General features: G+C 60.3%; 1 protein-coding gene across 1 annotated transcript; it reads left to right on the top strand.

Annotated features, from left to right (window-relative positions):
* Nucleotides 1-1,179: 1,179 nt before the first annotated feature.
* On the top strand, nt 1,180-18,917 carry MYBPC3 (myosin binding protein C3). The gene is made up of 33 exons (XM_042233515.1): nt 1,180-1,259; nt 2,344-2,610; nt 3,180-3,293; nt 3,372-3,464; nt 3,556-3,704; nt 4,829-4,946; nt 5,403-5,451; nt 5,719-5,748; nt 5,938-5,991; nt 7,492-7,509; nt 7,770-7,924; nt 8,852-8,984; nt 9,211-9,213; nt 9,325-9,449; nt 9,525-9,630; nt 9,724-9,890; nt 10,222-10,387; nt 11,374-11,480; nt 11,565-11,594; nt 12,467-12,606; nt 12,807-12,887; nt 13,509-13,668; nt 13,979-14,083; nt 14,180-14,368; nt 15,480-15,617; nt 15,742-15,909; nt 16,533-16,621; nt 16,726-16,921; nt 17,104-17,243; nt 17,429-17,588; nt 17,669-17,805; nt 18,066-18,252; nt 18,634-18,917. The coding sequence occupies exons 1-33, from the start codon at nt 1,235-1,237 to the stop codon at nt 18,756-18,758; spliced, it is 3,924 nt and encodes a 1,307-aa protein (XP_042089449.1). The 5' UTR covers nt 1,180-1,234; the 3' UTR covers nt 18,759-18,917.
* The last annotated feature ends 92 nt before the right edge of the window (nt 18,918-19,009 follow it).

The following is a 19,009-nucleotide window of genomic DNA, read 5'->3' as shown; positions in this document are numbered from 1 at the left end:
GCCCCAGAGCTCCGGTAAGCAGCAGAGCAGCTCATGGAATCCCTGCTGGCAGGACCCTGACACAAGAGAACTCCTCCCACGTACCCTGGTGCCTGGTTGTGCTGGCCTCTGGCCCACAGCAGGGGAGAGGCAGAAAAACATGAGCCATGAGACTTGTAAGGGTTTTGCTTCCAACAGTAGCAAGAAGAGGCGGCCGGCAGCCTGGGAGTGAGGGAACTCTCATCAGCAACCCACAGACCTCAGAGAATCCAGATTCTGGGGCCATTTGTGTTGGGGCAGACACCCTCTGGAGTGCCCTGAGCCCTCAGGCTGGGGAAACTCAACCATAAGCCCCCTCCATGGATCTCTGAGCCCCGAGCTCAGTCTCTGAATTTTTATGGATTAATTTATTTTAAATATTTGGCTGTGTCATATGGGATCTTGGTCCCCCGACCGGGGACTGAACCTGGCCACCAGCAGTGGAAGCGCAGAGTCCTAACTCCTGGACCACCGGGGAAGTCCCAAAGTCCCGATGCCTTTTGAAAGACGGCCCAGGGACATGAGATGCAGTTTAAACGTGGTTAAAATGGCAGAAGAGAATGGATTTATGTTGAAAGGGATGGCAAGTGTTGACCACACGGACAATGCTTGTATATAGAATTCCTTGCTCCTGACAGTTGAGGGGCGGAGCAAATGACCTTCCCTGATAGTGGGTCTTGCTCACAGTAGGTCACATGTGATTTGCTCCTTTCTATGTAGAGGCTGACGTTCTTTGCGACTTTGGCGGGGTGTGGGGTGTGGAGGCAGTTGCGGGGGTTCAGAAGGACACTGAGGGAAGCTGGGACTCGGGGTCTGTGGGTGTAACCATCACCCGACATGGATGCCTCTGACCTGACAGCTTCAGGGTTCTGGGCCCCGCACACTCCCACCGCTCAATTTGCCTGTCACAAGGACACACGGACAGGGCTTGGGGTGCCCCTGTGTTCACTGAGGGTTGGGGGGCAGAATCTGTCCTGTGGGGTTGGTGGAGGAGGGGGAGGGGCCAGGGGCCAGCAGAGAAAGCCAGGGCCACACATTCTCCTGGAGAGCCCTTGATCTCGGGAATTTGTCTATATTTAGCAGGTGGCCGGGCAGGGTGCAGATAAGGAAGGTCTGGAGAGGGGGCGGCCCCTTATATAGTCGGGGACCGGAGCCCTGCTCAGAGTCTCTTTGGGTGGCCTGTGCCTGCTGGGTTCCTGCTGTGACCTCTCTCAAGATGCCTGAGCCAGGGAAGAAACCAGGTAGCTCCAGGCCTGGGCTGGGGGCCAATCGTGGGGCATGGAGGGCTGCGGACATCCTCGGTTGGGGGTGGGCCCAGGAATGAGCTCCTGAGGGGTTCCCAGGACAGGGCCTCTGTCCTCCTGGGTCCTTTTTCAATTCTCAGTTTCTCCTTCTCATCGTTCTGATGAGAGTGAGGGTAAACCAGGGTCAGGGGCCCAGACGGGGAGACAGCCAAGGCAGGAAGCCCCCAGGGCCATCGCCCCACTCTCAGGATGCCAGGTAACCCCTTCCCTGCCTGCATCCCCATCTTCTGCAGCAAGGTTAGGTCCCGGCTTGCCTTTTGGGGAAAGACTGCCGCAGGAGGCACCCCAGGATGGCTCCAGACTCAAGTCTGTCTCCCTGAACACCTTGGACAGGCCCCTCCCCTTTCTGGGTCTCGGTTTCCCCAACTCTACAAAGAGGGCTTTGGTGGGTTGCTTCCTGTTCTGAGAGTCTCTGCTTTGCCAGCCTGCGCCCCTGTGGCCCCCACACCAGGCATAGCCCCCACACTGAAGTGATGCAGGGCCTCTGCTCTGGGGAGAGGGTGGGCAAGAGGTCCCTGAGCCACCACCAAGGGCAGAGAAAGTCACAGCCTGGAGTCCCCGCCCTGGCCTTCCAAGGTTGTCCAGGTCAGGGATCAGCCCCCCAGCCCCAGCCCTCTCCCAGTCCAGCTTTATCTCACTTGCTGATTCCCAGCCCCAGGCCCTTAGAGGACAAATTTAGCCATGTCCAAGTAGGCAGAATGCTGGCCCCTTGCCAAAGGCCCCAACTGGTGGGGGTTGGGCTTCCACAGGCAGAGAGGGTGGGCTCTTCAGGGACACACCTAGCAAAATTCCTCAGGCCTGGCTCTCCCACTTCCTGGCTGTGTGATCTTGGGTAAGTCACTTAACTTCTCTGAGCCTCAGAGACCTCCTCTGGGGATAACTGCACCTACCTTGTAGAGCCACTGGAGCATTAAATGAGGTGATCCATTAAAGCGCTCATCACCTTATTTAATAAGAGGGGATGTAGGAATGGGGTGCAGGGGCAAGCCAGGGACCCCTGCAAACTCCATCGGCCCCTCAGTCTCCGCCTTCAGCAAGAAGCCGCGGTCCGCAGAAGTGGCTGCCGGCAGCCCTGCCGTGTTTGAGGCCGAGACAGAGCGGGCGGGCCTGAAGGTGCGCTGGCAGCGGGTGGGCAGCGACATCAGCGCCAGCGAGAAATACGGCCTGGCAGCCGAGGGCACGCGGCACACGCTGACAGTGCGGGACGCGGGTCCCGCCGACCAGGGCTCCTACGCAGTCATTGCTGGCTCCTCCAAGGTCAAGTTTGACCTCAAGGTCGTAGACGCAGGTAAGCGTCAGGGCAGCCTTCCCTGAAATTGGAGCAGCCCCTCCAGCTCTCTGTCCATCACCGCACAGGAGCTGTCTTCCCACTTTCTTGCCTTGGCCCTGGGTGAGCCTTCAGCCCGCCGTGGCCTTTTCCCGTTTTCTGTAGCAAGACCTTTCTGAGTGTCCCCGCGAGGCTCCCTGGCCCATCTGGGCCGTTCTGGAGGTGGGGGAAGTTCAGAGATGAGTCAGACGTAACACTGACCTCCCGCTGGACACCCCCACACGGATGGGAACTTGGTGGGCTGGGTGTGCTGGCAGGGAAGCCCCACAAACCTGTGGGTGTGTGCCGAGCCCCAGCCCAGCCTGACGGGCTGGACCAAGACCCGAGCCTGGAGAAGGAGAGGAGGGATGTTCAGGCCGACCCTCTGAGATGAGGGCACAGAGAGCTGGTGAGGGCAGGGAGAAGGTCAAACGCAGGCTGGATGGACTTCCTGCAAAGATGGGAAGGACCAGGGACAAGATAACTGGGGCGGGGGGCAGGGCGACTCTGATTAGAAGCTGCTCCACAACCCCCGACCTGATCCCCTCCAGGGAAAGCAGAGCCTGTGTCAGCCCCTGCTCCCGCCCCCACCGAGGCCCCTGCAGCCCTGGGAGAGGCCCCAACCTCTGCCCCTGAGGTGGAAGCAGGCGCCCCTAGTCCTGAAGGTGAGAGGAGTGGGGCAGGGAGGCCGGGTCTGTGGATGGGGGTGTCCCAGGGCAGGTCTCAAACGCCTCTGCCCACAGGGTCCAGCTCAGCGGCCCCTGAGGGCCCCAGTGCCCCTGGCGACCCCATCGGCCTCTTTGTGATGAGGCCACAGGACGGCGAGGTGACCGTGGGTGAGTGCGGGGCTGTTGCCCCCGGGGGCGAGGAGAGGGGACGGAGGTCCAGGGCGTCCCCCAAGCCCAGACGGTCGCCCCTCTCCTGCAGGTGGCAACATCACCTTCTCGGCCCGCGTGGCCGGAGCCAGCCTCTTGAAACCGCCCGTGGTCAAGTGGTTCAAGGGCAAGTGGGTGGACCTGAGCAGCAAGGTGGGGCAGCACCTACAGCTGCGCGACAGCTACGATCGGACCAGCAAGGTGGGGTCCGCGGGCGCAGGGTCACGGGGACGCACCGCGAGGGCACGTGGAGAGCCCCTGGAAGGCCCAGGGGCACAGAGAGGCAGGGGGCACTGTGAGACCTGAGCCACAGGGGAGGTGCAGAGCAGGGTCGTGGAAAGCCTGCAAAGCTGGTTGGGGGGTCAGCGGCACACAGCGAGCTTGGCGAGGCTCCGAGGAGGGTTATTGGGGGGCATAGAAGGACATGGGGGCTCAGAGGCGTGATAGTCTCAGGGGTGCGCTCAGTCGCATCCGACCTTTGCGACCCCATGGACTGTAGCCCGCCAGGCTCCTCTATACATGGGATTTCCCAGGAGTGGGTTGCCATTTCCTCTTCCAGGGGATCTTCTCAACCCGAGGGTCAAACCCATGTCTCTTGCATTGGCAGCTGGATTCTTTACCACTGAACCACTAGGGAAACTATGATAGTCTCAAAGGGGCGTAATAAAGCCTGGGGGGCACCAGTCAGTGAGGGTGCAAAGACCCCATATGGAAGGCTATCAGAGCTCGCGGAGCCCTTGATGAGCCACCACAACAATTCTCTACACACACGAGGAAACCAAAGCTTGAGAGGTTTCTGTTGTTGGTCCCAGGTCACTCATAGCCAGGCCTGGAACTTGTGCTTTGACTCCCAGCCTTTGCTCCTCCCACTCTTCCACAGTCCTGGCCCAAGCAAGGGGGCTTCTGGAAGGGTAGGGTGGTCATGTTCAGTTGTGTGGGCAGTTCCCTGAACAAAAATGCCTTTTTGGGGGTGCTGAACTGCGTGGCTCTCAGAATCCCTAATCAGGGATCCAACCTGGGCCCACTGCAGTGGAAGCATGGAGTCCTAACCACTGAACTGCCAGGAAATTCCCCCCAAATGCCTCATCCTAAGCGAATGCCACTTGCCTTGTAGCCACCCTTGATTTCTATTTTATTACCACCCTGTGCCAGCAGATGGCAATGTGTCTTGAGAAGGGGCCCCGTTTTTATGCGTTCAAAACTGAATGGATTCGTTTAAGCCCCAAGGGGTGAGAAGGTCGGTGGTCCTCAGCCCCCCAGTCTCCTTTCGGGTGCAGGGCCTTGTCTCCTGGCCTGCAGCCTCTCCTGACACCTCACTCCCACAGGTCTACCTATTTGAGCTGTACATCATGGATGCCCAGGCCTCCTTTGCCGGTGGTTACCGCTGTGAGGTGTCCACCAAGGACAAATTTGACAGCTGCAACTTCAACCTCACTGTCCATGGTGAGGGGCCCTGTGGTGTCTGTTGGGTTCAGGCTCCCTGTGGGTCCAGTCCCCACCCCCGCCTCCACTTCCCAGTACTAAGGGGGATGCTGAGGCCTGGCCATACGCCCGCTGATCACACGCCCAGTGCTATTCACACAGAAGCGTGCAAGAAATACATCGGGGCTTCTAGGGTTGGGGTGGGGCTTGACCTCAGATCTCCTCTGGGTATCATCTTGGTGTCTGGTGATTAGGCACTGGTGAAGAGGTGAAGGGTGAGTCGAGAGATGGGAGGGAGATGAATCTGGAAGGTATTGGAGACCTTGAGCTGCACCACACCCCTGGTTCCTCAACGTGGGCTGGGAAAGGTTCAGAGGGCAGGTTCCTGGGACAGATGCCCACTGTCAAGGGGTCATAGGTGGGCAGGCCCCCTCTAAAAACTTCCCCATGACTCTCATCCCCCCTCTTTGAAACCAGAGGCTGTTGGCCCCGGAGATGTGGACCTCCGATCAACTTTCCGCCGCACGTGAGTAGCCCTCCCTCCTTGGGGCCCGTGGGGGAGGCCAGTGCTGGGGTCTGTGGCCCCTTGGGGTCAGGGCCAGGGTGATGTGGGGGGCCAGGGCTGGGGCGGGATGTTGGGGGGACCAGGACTGGGGTTGATATGGGGGTCAGAGCAGGGGCATAACATAGGGACCAGGACTTGGGGTAATGTGAATGGCCAGGCTGAAATGGATGGGTGTGGAAGAGAGTAAGCTCCCCGGGCAGGTGAAAAGTCTGAGTCTTATCCCCGCAGGAGCCTGGCTGGAGGCGGTCGGCGCATCAGGTACCCCTTCCTATCCGGTACCCCTTCCTATCCACCTGTATGACGACCCCAGGGGTCTGAGACGGGCAGGGCGCGCCCGCTCTGTCAGTGTCCCTCTCTCTGCCTTGCCCCACCCCCACGGCCCCGCTCCCAGACCCTTCTATTCACAGTTGGCTCTGTCGTGGCCTCACTGGGGGTTCCTCTCCACAGCGACAGCCATGAAGACACTGCGACTCTGGACTTCAGCTCGCTGCTAAGGAAGAGGTAAGCCCCAGGGAAGCAGCTCCCAGAACACGTGGCTCCCCGATGCCAGCCCTGCGGCTTTCCAGCTGTGTGACCCCGAGCAGGTCATGCACCACTCGGAGCTGGTTTCCTTGTCTGTCGGACGGGACAGTCCAGGTGCTGGGAAGAGTCAGAGAGCTCAGCAGAGGTTACATCGATGAACGAATATCCTCACACTGTTCCCGTGACCAGCCTACACTTGTCTGTGACAGCTCTTCCCAATAGGCTCTGGAGACCCACAAGCTGGGAGAGGACTCCAAAGCCTCAGGAATTGCCCACCTAGCCCCACCCAGTGCAACTGACTCGTGTCCTCTGTGTCCTGTCCCTCCCTCTCTTGGACCCTGCATTACGGCCAGTGCTGCTTCAGCCCAGAGAATGAGCACTGGGGTCAAGTGCTTTGGGGGTAGCAGGGCCATCCCCACCAGGGAAGATGACAGATGACAAGGCTGGGGATCAGACTGACCTGGGTGAGGATCTGGGTGAGGATCTCCACTGACTGGGGAGAGTCTCTGAGCCTCCGGCTCTCCTGACACTCACCTATCGGAGCTCAGGAGGAATAAACAAGGCCACGGGTGCCCTGTAAACAGAAAGGTGTGAGTGCAGGGAGGAAAGTGGAGGTGAGGCCCCATGTCTGTTCGTGGAGGGATGACCCGTGCCTTTGTTACTGAGTCCACACTTGTATTGCGTGCTGCACGACAGGCCAGTAAATCGAAGGACAACTTGTTGGGGGCAAAGAATAATGACTTTATTCAGAAAACCAGCAAACCAAGAAGATGGTGGACTAATGTCCCAAAGAACCACCTTACCCCAGTTAGAATTCTGGTCTCTTTTCTACTGAAAGGGGGAGGGGGTGTGGCTGGTTATCACAGACTTCTTAGTAGAATGCTTTGTTCTTGCAGCCCTCCAGGGAGATTTGGTCACAATGTTCTTGTAAACTTCCCACAAGATAATTGTTGTCTTTTGGAATTTTTTATCTCCATACAAATGAAAAGTGTTCTATACCTTTAAAGGTCCAGCCAGGGAGACACAGCCTTAAGAATGGACTGTCATATACTTTATAGTTCAGGGTATGAGAAGGCAATGGCACCCCACTCCAGTACTCTTGCCTGGAAAATCCCATGGATGGAGGAGCCTGGAAGGCTGCAGTCCATGGGGTCGCTGAGGGTCGGACACGAATGAGTGACTTCACTTTCACTTTTCACTTTCATGCATTGGAGAAGGAAATGGCAACCCACTCCAGTATTCTTGCCTGGAGAATCCCAAGGACAGGGAAACCTGGTGGGCTGCTGTCTATGGGGTCACAGAAGTGACTTAGCAGCAGCATAGACAACATGCTTTTACAAGGGCACAGAGCCAGCTTGACGAAACGCAGGCAACAGAGGACAGGGGTTAGTGCTAAAGGCATGGATTCAATATGGAATCACCTTTGTTCTTCTCTGTTCTGTCTCTGTGTACACTGCCTTTCTTTCCTGCCTGGAGCAGCAGTTTACGGACCCCGAGGTGAGTGTCCCAGGAAGCCCCCACCCGGCCCTATCACCCCTACTTTAGCCAGGAGCCCCTCCCAGTCCCAGTCCCCCACACTGAGCACGTAAGGCCTCATGATCCCCAGAACTGGTCCAGGATCCACTCCAGTTCAAGCTGCTCCACCAGAAGGGAAGGGTCAGAGGGGCAGAAGCAGCTCCCGCTTGCGGAGGGGAGGGGAGGGGACAACAACTCTGTCCTGGCCACGGGGGCCCTGAGGCCTCGCCACGTGGACGCAGGCTGGAGGCCCCCGCTGAGGAGGACGTGTGGGAGATCCTGCGGCAGGCACCCCCGTCGGAGTACGAGCGCATCGCCTTCCAGCACGGAGTCACCGACCTGCGGGGCATGCTCAAGAGGCTCAAGGGCATAAAGCGGGACGAGAAGAAGAGCACAGGTGAGCCTCGTGCGCAGAGCCAGGCGAGGCGAGGGCTGGCTGAGCGCCTCCCCAGGCGCGTGCACGCATGTGCACGCACAGCGGCGCGCAGACGCAGGCACGTGCACGCACGGCGGCGCACAGGCGCGCTTCCGGGAAAGAGAGCGGCGTCCAGCTTGACTCAGAGACACCCGAGAAGGGACCGTTTGGGTGAACGTCCTCTTCTCTGGCGGGAAAAAGCCGGGGTGCCCGGGTTGGCATCTGGTCGCACAGAAAAAGAAAAGGGCAAAGTTAGCCCGGAGATGCCGCAGGAAGAGGATGGAGCCCAGGCCAGCCCTCCTCTCCACAGCCAAAGCCAGGAGGCCCCTTCCTCCCTGACCCGCCCTTGGGGAAAAAAGTAGCCTGCTTGATTCTCCCCATACCCCTAGAAGGGGGAGAAGCCAGTTAAGCCCAGAGGACACTGCCCCCCGACCCGACCCGGGAAGAGAAAACCCTGGTTAAGCCCCCTCACAGGCAAACAACAGGTGGGTGCAGGTGGGCGCCCCCGGCCCCTACCCCAGGTGGGTCGGAGGCTAGGGCTCGGGCCAGCCCTTCCCCATGGTGGGCTTGACATGGAGGCCCTGGAAACCGAGTTGAGACGCAGGCACCTAGAAGGAGGGCGTGAACCTGGGGGTTGCCGCAGAAACAGATCGGAGAGGAAGAGAAGGCCCACTTGTCCCACCACCCGTTCTTCTGCTGAGCTCCTGCCTTTCTGGAAGCCCCGAACCCTAGCTCTGAGCTGAGCAGGTGAAGTGGACCCCAGGGAAGGAAGACAGAGAGACAAGGAGCTGACAGAGATAAGGAGACAGGTCCCAGCAGAGGCCCAGAGAGAGACACGGGGAGGCAGGACCTTGTCCTCCTGGCCTGGGTCAGCCTGGGGAGCTGGGGGCTGAGGGTGGGGGTGCTCAGCCTTTCAGAAGAAGCTGCAGCCGGCCTACCAGGTGAGCAAGGGCCACAAGATCCGGCTGATGGTGGAGCTGGCCGATCCTGACGCCGAGGTCAAGTGGCTTAAGAATGGACAGGAGATTCAGATGAGCGGCAGGTGAGGGCGGGTGCTGGGGCCGGGGAGGGCTGCTCCGCAACCCTGCTGTCCTGCCTCTCTCTCCGCCCCTGCCCTCTGGCCAGCTCTCACTCCCTATCTCTGTCTCTCCCCGTTTCTCTGGGTTCTGACTCTCGTCTCTGTTTCTTCCCGGCTCTTTCCCTGCTCATTTTCTCTCGATCTCCCTCCTCCCATCGGGAATGCTCCACGGGCCTCTTCTGCTCCACAGCAAGTAAGGTTCCTTGGGGTGGGGGCACAGGGGTCCCGATGGGGGTTTGAGGGGGCACCCAGGGCCCAGGCGGGGAGTCCATGGGTCTCCTGCCACCACCCTGGCCTTACCCAGGTACATCTTCGAGTCCATCGGTGCCAAGCGCACGCTGACCATTAGCCAGTGCTCGCTGGCGGACGACGCAGCCTACCAGTGTGTGGTGGGCGACGAGAAGTGCAGCACTGAGCTCTTCGTCAAAGGTGGGCCCGGGGCCTGGAGACCCTAAGAGGGGACCCGCTGAGCGGCCTGCCCATCTCGCTCCCTCCGCTTGACAGAGCCCCCCGTGCTGATCACGCGGCCGCTGGAGGACCAGCTGGTGATGGTGGGACAGCGAGTGGAGTTTGAGTGTGAAGTGTCTGAGGAGGGGGCGCAGGTCAAATGGTGAGTGCTGAGGCAGGGGGTCGTGGGGCAGGGCCGGGGGCCTGGGGTGTCCCCAGAGGGGGCCCTGGCACCTGCTGCCCACCCTCTGGCCAGGCTGAAGGACGGGGTGGAGCTGACCCGGGAGGAGACCTTTAAATACCGGTTCAAGAAGGATGGTCAGAAGCACCACCTGATCATCAACGAGGCGACACTGGAGGACGCCGGGCACTATGCGCTGCGCACCAGTGGGGGTCAGGCTCTGGCCGAGCTCATCGTGCAGGGTGAGACCCCAGCCACGGGAATTGAGCAAAGCCAGCATTGAGGCCAGCATGGTCCTGGACATGTCACTTCAACACCTCAAACCTCACTTATCTCATCCATAAAATGGGGATGCTGGGGTGACCACCTGGAGAGCGTTGGGAGGTTCAGATGGGCCTCGTTGGCATCACCCACCCCGGCGCACTTAGGTTCCTGTGTCCACAGCACCGTCACAGGCACACAAGCATTGCACTCATGCATGCACTCGTGTTTTCACAAGCCCAGGAGATCTCCGCAGGGATTCCCACCCACCCACACCCTCCCCAGCTCACTGGGTCTGCCCTGCCCCCGCAGAGAAGAAGCTGGAGGTGTACCAGAGCATCGCAGACTTGACGGTGGGCTCAAAGGACCAGGCTGTGTTCAAGTGTGAGGTGTCAGATGAGAACGTGCGGGGGGTATGGCTGAAGAACGGAAAGGAGCTGGTGCCTGACAGCCGCATAAAGGTGTCCCACATCGGGCGGTGAGTGTGCAGGGTGTGCCAGGGACAGAGCCACAGAGAGACAGCAAGAAACAGAGACTGAGATAGAGACACAGACAGACGGAGGGACAGACGCATAGAGAAACAGACTGAAGCAAAGGAAAAGAGACGACCAGAAGAGATGCCTAACACCGAGAGTGAGCCAGAAACAGAGATTGAGAGACAGGAGAGCTAGAAGGGACAGACACACAGGACAGAGACAAAGAGGACAGGGACACACCGAAGTGTGGAGAGGCAGAAGCATTGGAGGGTCCATTGGAGATGGAGGAGGAAGTCGGAGACAAAGATGAAGCAGTGAGAGAGACAGGCTGGGACCCCCAGCCTCTTCCCCCAGCTCGTGACCAGGGCAGGGCAGGGCACCGTGGGGCATGGCTCTGGCCAGGGGCCCTCACTGTCTCCCACTCTCTTACTCATACCCTGAGTATCTGGGCCAGCCCGTGCTGGGCTCAAGGTCACAGAGATTAATGTGACAAGCCCCTGCCCAGTCTCCAAGGGCCCAGCCAAGGGGACATGTCTACACTGCCTGCCTCTGAAAGCAGGCAAGGGAGCGGAAAAATTCAAAAGCAGAGAAAGACAGCACTCAAAAAATTTTTTAGTTTTTGGCTGTTCTGGGTCCTTGTTGCTGTGCACCCTTTCTCGAGCTGTGGCAAGCGGGAGCTCCCCTTTGGTTGCAGTGCTGGGGCTTCTCATTGCGGTGGTGTTTCTTTTTGAGGAGGACCAGCTCTAGATCCAACTGCTTTAGTTGCTCCTCAGCATGTGAGATCTTCCCGGACAAGGGGTCGAATCCATGTCCCCTGCGTTGGCCGGTGAATTCCTAACCACTGGACCACCAGGGAGGTCTGAGAAAACACTCTGCACACCATTGAGCCAGGGCAGGGCAAGAGCTCCCTGGAGCCCTGGCTGGGGTGTCTGGTGAGGCAAGGGGTGCGTGGCCCAGCAGGGTCCCTTGAGCCACCACTGCCCTCTAGGGTCCACAAGCTGACCATTGATGACGTCACGCCTGCAGATGAGGCGGACTACAGCTTTGTGCCGGAAGGCTTCGCCTGTAACCTGTCTGCCAAGCTCCACTTCATGGGTGAGCCGGTGTGAGGGGCAGAGGGGCCCCTGCAGCTGGGCCTGGCCTGCACCCTGGTGCCACTTGCTCTTCTGTCTCTTGCAGAGGTCAAGATTGACTTCGTGCCCAGGCAGGGTGAGTCTTGGGCCCCGGCTTGCTGCCTCCCCCCACCCCGCCAGGGTCTCCTCTCCACTCAGCAGAAGCAAGGAGCTGGGAGTCGGGACCTGGCTCAGCCTGAGGCCCAGCCTCAGCTCTGCCACTCTGACCACAGGCCAGCTGTGGTCTATCTCAGCCTCAGTGTCCTCACCTCTAAAATGGGGACCCTGAAGTGGCTCCCCAATGGGGTGATAGGAACGCTGACCTAAGGTGGTATGTGTGAGCTTGCAGAGGACATCACAGTTGTGGGGTTTTATTATTGAATCTTTTTTGCTTTTAGAAGTACTTCTCCTGCATTTAGGTTAAACTGTAATCAGGCATTTTAGGATCTTAACTTCAGGAGACTCATCCAGGCTGAGGCAGGCTCCAGGTCAGGGCTTTCCAAACAGGGTTCATTAAGTTTGAGAAACTCTGAACCGTCCGTCTGTCTACTGCTTGTTGATTCGAAAAGTGCATTGGCACGTCAAAGGCTCTGAAAAGTCCTACTCAACTTGGTTTAACCCAGGGTTTCTTAAATATTTTCCATGGAAATTTTTTTTTTCTAGGAAGACACTGGTGTTCCCCCAAACACAATCTGAGAAATGCTGTCCTAGGTGACCCAGTGTTCTGAACCTCCCTGGGGCTTCCTGGGCAGGTGTTGATGGGCAGTGGTTACATGGGGGCATGTTCATCAGCACTCGTTAAGCAGGGTGCTCAAGTGTTGGCGTTTGATTGTATGCAAACTATACCTCGATAAAATCAATTCAGAAAATAAACCAGCACCCAGGGCATGTGCTTCTTCCAGTTGCCCCTTCTTTCAGAGGCCTGGGGCCCTTTTCTTCTTTCTCTGACCTGTCCTATCTCCCTGCCAGAACCTCCCAAGATCCACCTGGACTGCCCAGGCCGCGTGCCGGACACCATCGTGGTGGTGGCCGGGAACAAGCTACGCCTGGATGTCCCTATATCCGGGGACCCTGCTCCCACTGTAATTTGGCAGAAGACCATCACAAAGGTACTGTGGACCCCTCCCCCCATGCTCCTGTCTGTAAAGTGGGTGCATGGGCCCAGCATGCTGCCCACCCCACCTGCGCATGCCTTACAGCTGGCCGAGGGTGGGCAGAGACAAGGACAGGGTGCTTGGCCGGGTTCCCTCCAGGCCAAACCAGACCTTCCTCCTCCTCCCTCCCTCCTTCCTTCCCGTCCTGTTTCCAGGGGAATAAGGTCGCAGCAGGACCAGCCCCCGATGCATCAGAGGAATCAGGTGCCGGTGACGAGTGGGTGTTTGACAAGAAGGTGAGTGAGGCTGGAGGAGGCTCGTTTGCCTGCAGTGAGTTTCTGTCCACGTGGTGTCCACCCTCAGGCGAGGTCTCTGCTGAGGTGCCCCATCGAGCCAGCTGTGTTCCTGCCCCAGGCAGGGTCTCCACCCTCCACACCCCAGGAAGTCCTCCGGATTTGGGGGCTTGCTGGCTCTTGTCTTCCTGAGGCCGCCTTGACTTTGTGCTCCCTCCCCGCGGGGGAGTGGGTCCCTGGCCCTATCCGGTTGGATTCGCGGCCGGGGCACCGCTCCTGGCTTTTCCTCCTCCTCCACGCTGCTGCTTCCGCTGCCCAGCTGAGGTCTTTTGAGATCCTCACAGTAATTGTGTGAGGTCCTTTAGGTCAGAAAGGGAAACTGAGGATGGAGAGGACAGGTGACTGCCTGACCTTCTGTGACAAAGCGAGGGCCGTGCTCCGGGCAGGTGGTGGGAAAGGGTCTTGGATTAGATGCTCACACGATGCAGTTTCCACTCAGGCTGTGCCTCCCCAGCAGACCCGGGCTGAGCTCCGTGCCCACCTCAGGGCTGTCGGTGGCTGCAGAGGCTGCAGGAACCCCTGGGGTCTGACTTGAGTACCCCCCACCAACTTCTCCCCCACCAGCTGCTGTGTGAGACAGAGGGCCGGGTCCGAGTGGAGACCACCAAGGACCGCAGCATCTTCACCGTCGAGGGGGCTGAGCAGGAGGACGAGGGCGTCTACGTGGTCACAGTGAAGAACCCTGTCGGGGAGGACCAAGTCAGCCTCACGGTCAAGGTCATCGGTGAGGCGGGGGTCCAGGGGAGAGCACGGAGGGAACCAGGGAGGACCGGTCTGTTCAGTCCTTTAGTGTCTCAGCAGACGTCGCGGGCCCCTCTCAGATCCGTAGACCGGGTTGGGACTTGGACCTGGGGGCACACAGGCAGTGGGGAGCCATAGCGGGTTGATTGCAGGCTGGTGACCTGATGAGAACCGCATTCTGTAAAGGTGGTGTTAGGCTGTGGGGGCACGGGGGAGCCTGTTGGTTAGGGTGGTGAGGGGATGGGCACCGGTGGCCCCGGCTAGGCAGAGCACATGAGGGTCCACTCCCCTAGATGTGCCAGATGCTCCCGCGGCTCCTGAGATCAGCAAGGTGGGCGAGGACTCGTGCACGGTGCGCTGGGAGCCACCAGCCTACGATGGCGGGCAGCCGGTCCTGGGTGAGCTGAGGGCATGGGACCGAGCCCTGGGCGGGGCACGTGGGACGGGGGTGGGCTGAGCTGCAGGCAGACCAGCGTGCCTGCCTCCCCTTTCAGGGTACATCCTGGAGCGCAAGAAGAAGAAGAGCTACCGGTGGATGCGGCTGAACTTTGACCTGCTGCGGGAGCTGAGCCACGAGGCGCGGCGCATGATCGAGGGCGTGATCTACGAGATGCGGGTCTACGCAGTCAACGCCGTGGGCATGTCCAGGCCCAGCCCCGCCTCCCAGCCCTTCATGCCCATCGGTGAGCCCTGCCCCAGGCCGCCACGGCCAGGGCGCAGTACCCACAGCTGCCCTGTGGGCTGCGTCCACACCCCTCGTCTTCCTTCATTCCCGTCATCTCACAGGTGAAGGAAGGGAGGCTCTGAGAAGTAAATGACTTGCTTGGGGAGCCCAGCTGGCAGGGGGTGGAGCTGAGACTCACCTCTCCAGCCTCACTTTTCGCATCTGTGAAGTGGGGGTGATGACGATGTCTGCTTCACAGAACTGCTGTTAAGATGAAGTGAGAGCGCGCAGGGGCAGCATCTGGCGTAGATGTTTCTTTCTCCTGTTCCCCCCTCTCTTCAGCCAGGGTTTGTGAACCAGGGAAGGGGTGAGGGCAGGGGGCTGCTGAGGGTGTGAGGGGTGTCTGTCTGTGGAAAGGGCGTTGGACCAGGAACCAGAGCCAGTGCCTTCGTCCCTAGGAGGAATATCTGGAGTCGTGGTCTCCCACGAGCCTCCGTTTCTGCATCTGTATAATGGGAGTTGAGAAAGTCCCCAGGAGGAATGTCTGGAATCATGGTCTCCCCAAGCCTCAGTTTCCGCATCTATATAATGGGGGTTGAGAAAGTAGAGCAGCCCCCGAGGGTGTGGCACTCTTGAGGACCCCTGTTGGTGTTAGGACCCATGAGTCTAGGGGACAGGGTGGCTGGCTGTAGTGGGGCAGACACAGGGAGGGGCAAGGTTTGGTGAGATGGCAGGAAGAAGGTGCCCTGGGGAGAAGGGCTCAGGCCTCCCTCTTCAGGGACTGACTTCAGTTTCTCAGCTCACTTGTACAATACCAGGAAACTTCCATGTTCTGGGTTAGTTTCCCCTTGAATTGCCTCCATAGCATCTCCTGCACCATCTGGCAGGAGCGACTCCTTCTAAGCACGTTGGCGTTTTGGATGTCTTTTTAGATCTTTCTTCTGTAATTGCTGGTGCTGTCTGGATGTGCGTTTGTTTTTGAGTCTTTCTAGAGACATGTCTTTTAACAAAACTGGGATAACTCTATAGTGCTTGAAGGCCAGTGGAAGGGGAGGGTCTTCCTGGATCCTTCAGCTGTGCTGACGGGGGCGCAGCCTCGCTCAGACCCCGTTTGCCTCCCCTCTGCCCAGGCCCGCCCAGCGAGCCCACCCACCTGGCAGTGGAGGATGTCTCCGACACCACCGTCTCCCTCAAGTGGAGGCCCCCCGAGCGCGCGGGAGCCGGAGGGCTGGACGGCTACAGCGTGGAGTACCGCCGAGAGGGCTCTGGTGAGGGCACCGCCCACCCGGGCCCCCTGCCCCCTGCTGGGCCTGCCAGCCACCGGGATGTGGGCAGCAGGCTGTGGACCCTGCCGGCCTTGCCACCTGACCGCCGCCTCTGCCCCACCCGCAGGCTCAGCGTGGGTGTCTGCCCTGCCGGGGCTGATAGAGCGCACGTCGCTGCTGGTGAAGGACCTGCCCACTGGCGCCCGTGTGCTCTTCCGTGTGCGAGCGCACAATATGGCGGGGGCTGGACCCCCCGCCACCACCAAGGAGCCTGTGATGGTGCAGGAGTTGCTGCGTGAGTGCCTCTCGAGTGCAAGGAGGTGGAGGCGGTCGGGGAGGGCCTGCCAGAGGGAGAAGAGCACTGGGCAGGGACGAGGGGCTGCCCCCTTATCCCGGGCAGCACGAGCGGGCAGCGGCAGGGCCTCCCGCCTGGCTGCTCCATCAGGCCTGGGTTCGGACCACGGAAGGGGTAGGTCGTTGCACCATCACCATTGAGCTGTTGTGTGGGTCTCTCAGCTCCATCAGGTCGGCGTTGTCCATGTGCTCAGGACAGAGCAGTGAGGTCACTTGGGCTCAGGTTGGCCCCTGGGGGATCCACTTTCCATTAGTCTGTCACCAGCAAAGAGTGGATCGTTGAGGAACTGCTGCTCAGAGTGGACAGAGGAAACCGCAGGGGCTGCAGAGGGAAGGCCTCGATGGTTAGCATCCTGGCCTGTGACAGACTGGCTGTCGGGCCGTGAATAAGTCCCTCACCCACTCTGGTCCATGCCTGTGTCGCAGTGTGAGGCTCGGTGGCAGTGGGAGCTGTGGGACCTTTGGGGCCAGGGCTGGGCAGTGGGAGGGGAGGGGCCCCAGCCGCGGCTCTGCAGCCTCGTCCCGGGCCTGCGGGCCCCGCCAAGCTGCTCTCTGTGCCCACAGAGCGGCCTCGTCTGCAGCTGCCCAGACACCTTCGCCAGACCATCCAGAAGAAGGTCGGGGAGCCCGTGAACCTCCTCATTCCTTTCCAGGTAGGGCTGGCCCCTGCCCTGGCACACTTGCATGTCCTCAGCAGGGCTGGGGCAGGGGCCAGGAGGGCGGGCCAGGCTGGCCGCTGAGCTGTGCTCCCCCACAGGGCAAGCCCCGGCCTCAGGTGACCTGGACCAAGGAGGGGCAGCCACTGGCGGGTGAGGAGGTGAGCATCCGCAACAGCCCCACGGACACCATCCTGTTCATCCGGGCTGCGCGCCGTGCCCACTCGGGCATCTACCAGGTGACGCTGCGTGTGGAGAACATGGAGGACAAGGCCCAGCTGGTGCTGCAGGTCGTCGGTGCGTGGCCCTGGGCGCCCCTTCAGCCTGAGCGGGGCTGCCGCTTGCCATCTTGCAGGCCCGGGGCCCCTGCCGAGGATGGCAGGCCAGGTCCTGGCAGGCAGGGGGACCCCTGGAGCCTGGCATCCCCTGCCTGTACTGTGTCAGAGGCGTGGGCTTCCAGCTGAGTTTGTCTCCTGCAGACAGGCCAAGTCCACCCCAGGACATCCAGGTCGCAGAGGCGTGGGGGTTCAATGTGGCTCTGGAGTGGAAGCCACCCCAAGATGATGGAAACACAGAGCTCTGGGGGTACACGGTTCAGAAGGCAGATGAGAAGACCATGGTGAGCCTGGGGCTGGGCCCCCGACCCTGCCTGGGGCCAGGCTGCCCTTCCCTGCCCTTGGGCGGGGCCCTCCTCTCTGCCCTGGTTCCCTCCACAGTGAGGGTGCAGACCACAGGGGTGCCCGAGAGAGGCCCTGGCAGCGCGTAGGGCCAGCCGCAGGGAACCCTCCTTTCCCTCCCCGCCAGGAGTGGTTCACTGTCCTGGAGCATTACCGCCGCACCCACTGCGTCGTGTCGGAGCTCATCATCGGCAACGGCTACTACTTCCGGGTCTTCAGCCATAACACGGTGGGGCCCAGTGAAAGAGCCGCCGCCACCAAGGAGCCGGTCTTCATCCCCAGACCAGGTGCTGGGCCCTCACTCCCGCCGCGGGAGGCCCGCCGGGCTGGGTGCGGCCCTCCGGATGCTGAGTTCTGACCCCCACAGGCATCACGTATGAGTTGCCCAAGTACAAGGCCCTGGACTTCTCCGAGGCCCCCAGCTTCACCCGCCCACTGGTGAACCGATCGGTCATTGCCGGCTATAACACTACTCTCTGCTGTGCTGTTCGGGGCAGCCCCAAGGTAGGGACCTGGGGCGCTGGTCCAGGCTGACCCAGGAGAGCGACCTATGGGCCCCACCTCAAGCAGCCTTTTCCCGGGCTGCCCCTGCTTCCTCTCCACCCAGGGGTCAGGTCCCTCCGTGAACAGGGCTGAGACACTCCTGCCGGCTCCGTTTGTCCTCAGCCTTGGCCAGTCTGGGACTCCAGTGGGCGCTCAGAGGAGAAACAAATGTTCGGTCTCCCTCAATCTGAGAGCGCTCCCTCCCACCCTCCCATCTGCAGCCCAAGATTTCCTGGTTCAAGAATGGCCTGGACTTGAGCAAAGATGCCCGCTTCCGCATGTTCAGCAAGCAGGGAGTGTTGACTCTGGAGATCAGAAAGCCCTGCCCCTTCGATGGGGGCGTCTACGCCTGCAGGGCCACCAACTTGGAAGGGGAGGCCCAGTGCGAGTGCCGCCTGGAGGTGCGAGGTAAGGAGCCACTGGGACGCTGGGCTTCTGTCCTGCTGTGCTGGCCCAAGCTGCTGCTCTGGCTGAGAGAGCAGCTGGCACGGCCAGGTGGTACTGGCCCCTGCACGTTGCTGCCAGAGCTGCTCCCTGAGCCTTCTCGAAGGCTGGGGGCGGGGGCAGGGGCAGGGGCGGGGGCCATACGTGGTGCTGGGAGATTGCAGCACGGATTTGGCATGGCCGCCTCCTCTCCCGCAGTGCCTCAGTGACCAGGCTGGCTCCCTGCAGATGGCCAGGTATGTGCTCCAGACCGTCCTTGGTCCAGGGGCAGCCACCAGGAAGGGGGGATGCAGGAGGCTCTTAGGGTTTCAGCCCAGCTCACTCAGACAGGAACCTGTGTTCCAGGTGGAGCTGAAGCCGGCCCATATGCCAGGAACCTGGAAGGAAGCTGGACAGGCCGCCTTCCTGCTGCTGGATGTGTGTGCAAGTGTGTACACTGGAGCGGGGGGAGCACCCTTAGGGCAGCATAGTCACGATGGGCGGGCACGTTCTGACCTCAGAGCTCATGCGGAAGCTCTCAGACCCTGTGTGAGCTTTGGAAGTGGTGGCTGGGGACGGGGCTTTCTGGCCTGCTGTGCTTTCTCAGTGTGTAAGGGCAATAAAAGAGCGTTGCAGCCACCAAGAACTGACTTCCTGTCCAAAGCGCCTGTTTTCACAAGAAGCACAGGAAAATTTATATTGAAAACAAACAAGGCAGGTGTTCTTTCTCCAGATGAAGTAA

The sequence above is a fragment of the Ovis aries genome, chromosome 15, assembly GCF_016772045.2.
Source record: "Ovis aries strain OAR_USU_Benz2616 breed Rambouillet chromosome 15, ARS-UI_Ramb_v3.0, whole genome shotgun sequence".
NCBI lineage: Eukaryota > Metazoa > Chordata > Mammalia > Artiodactyla > Bovidae > Ovis > Ovis aries.
This window is presented reverse-complemented; position numbering and strand designations above follow the sequence as displayed.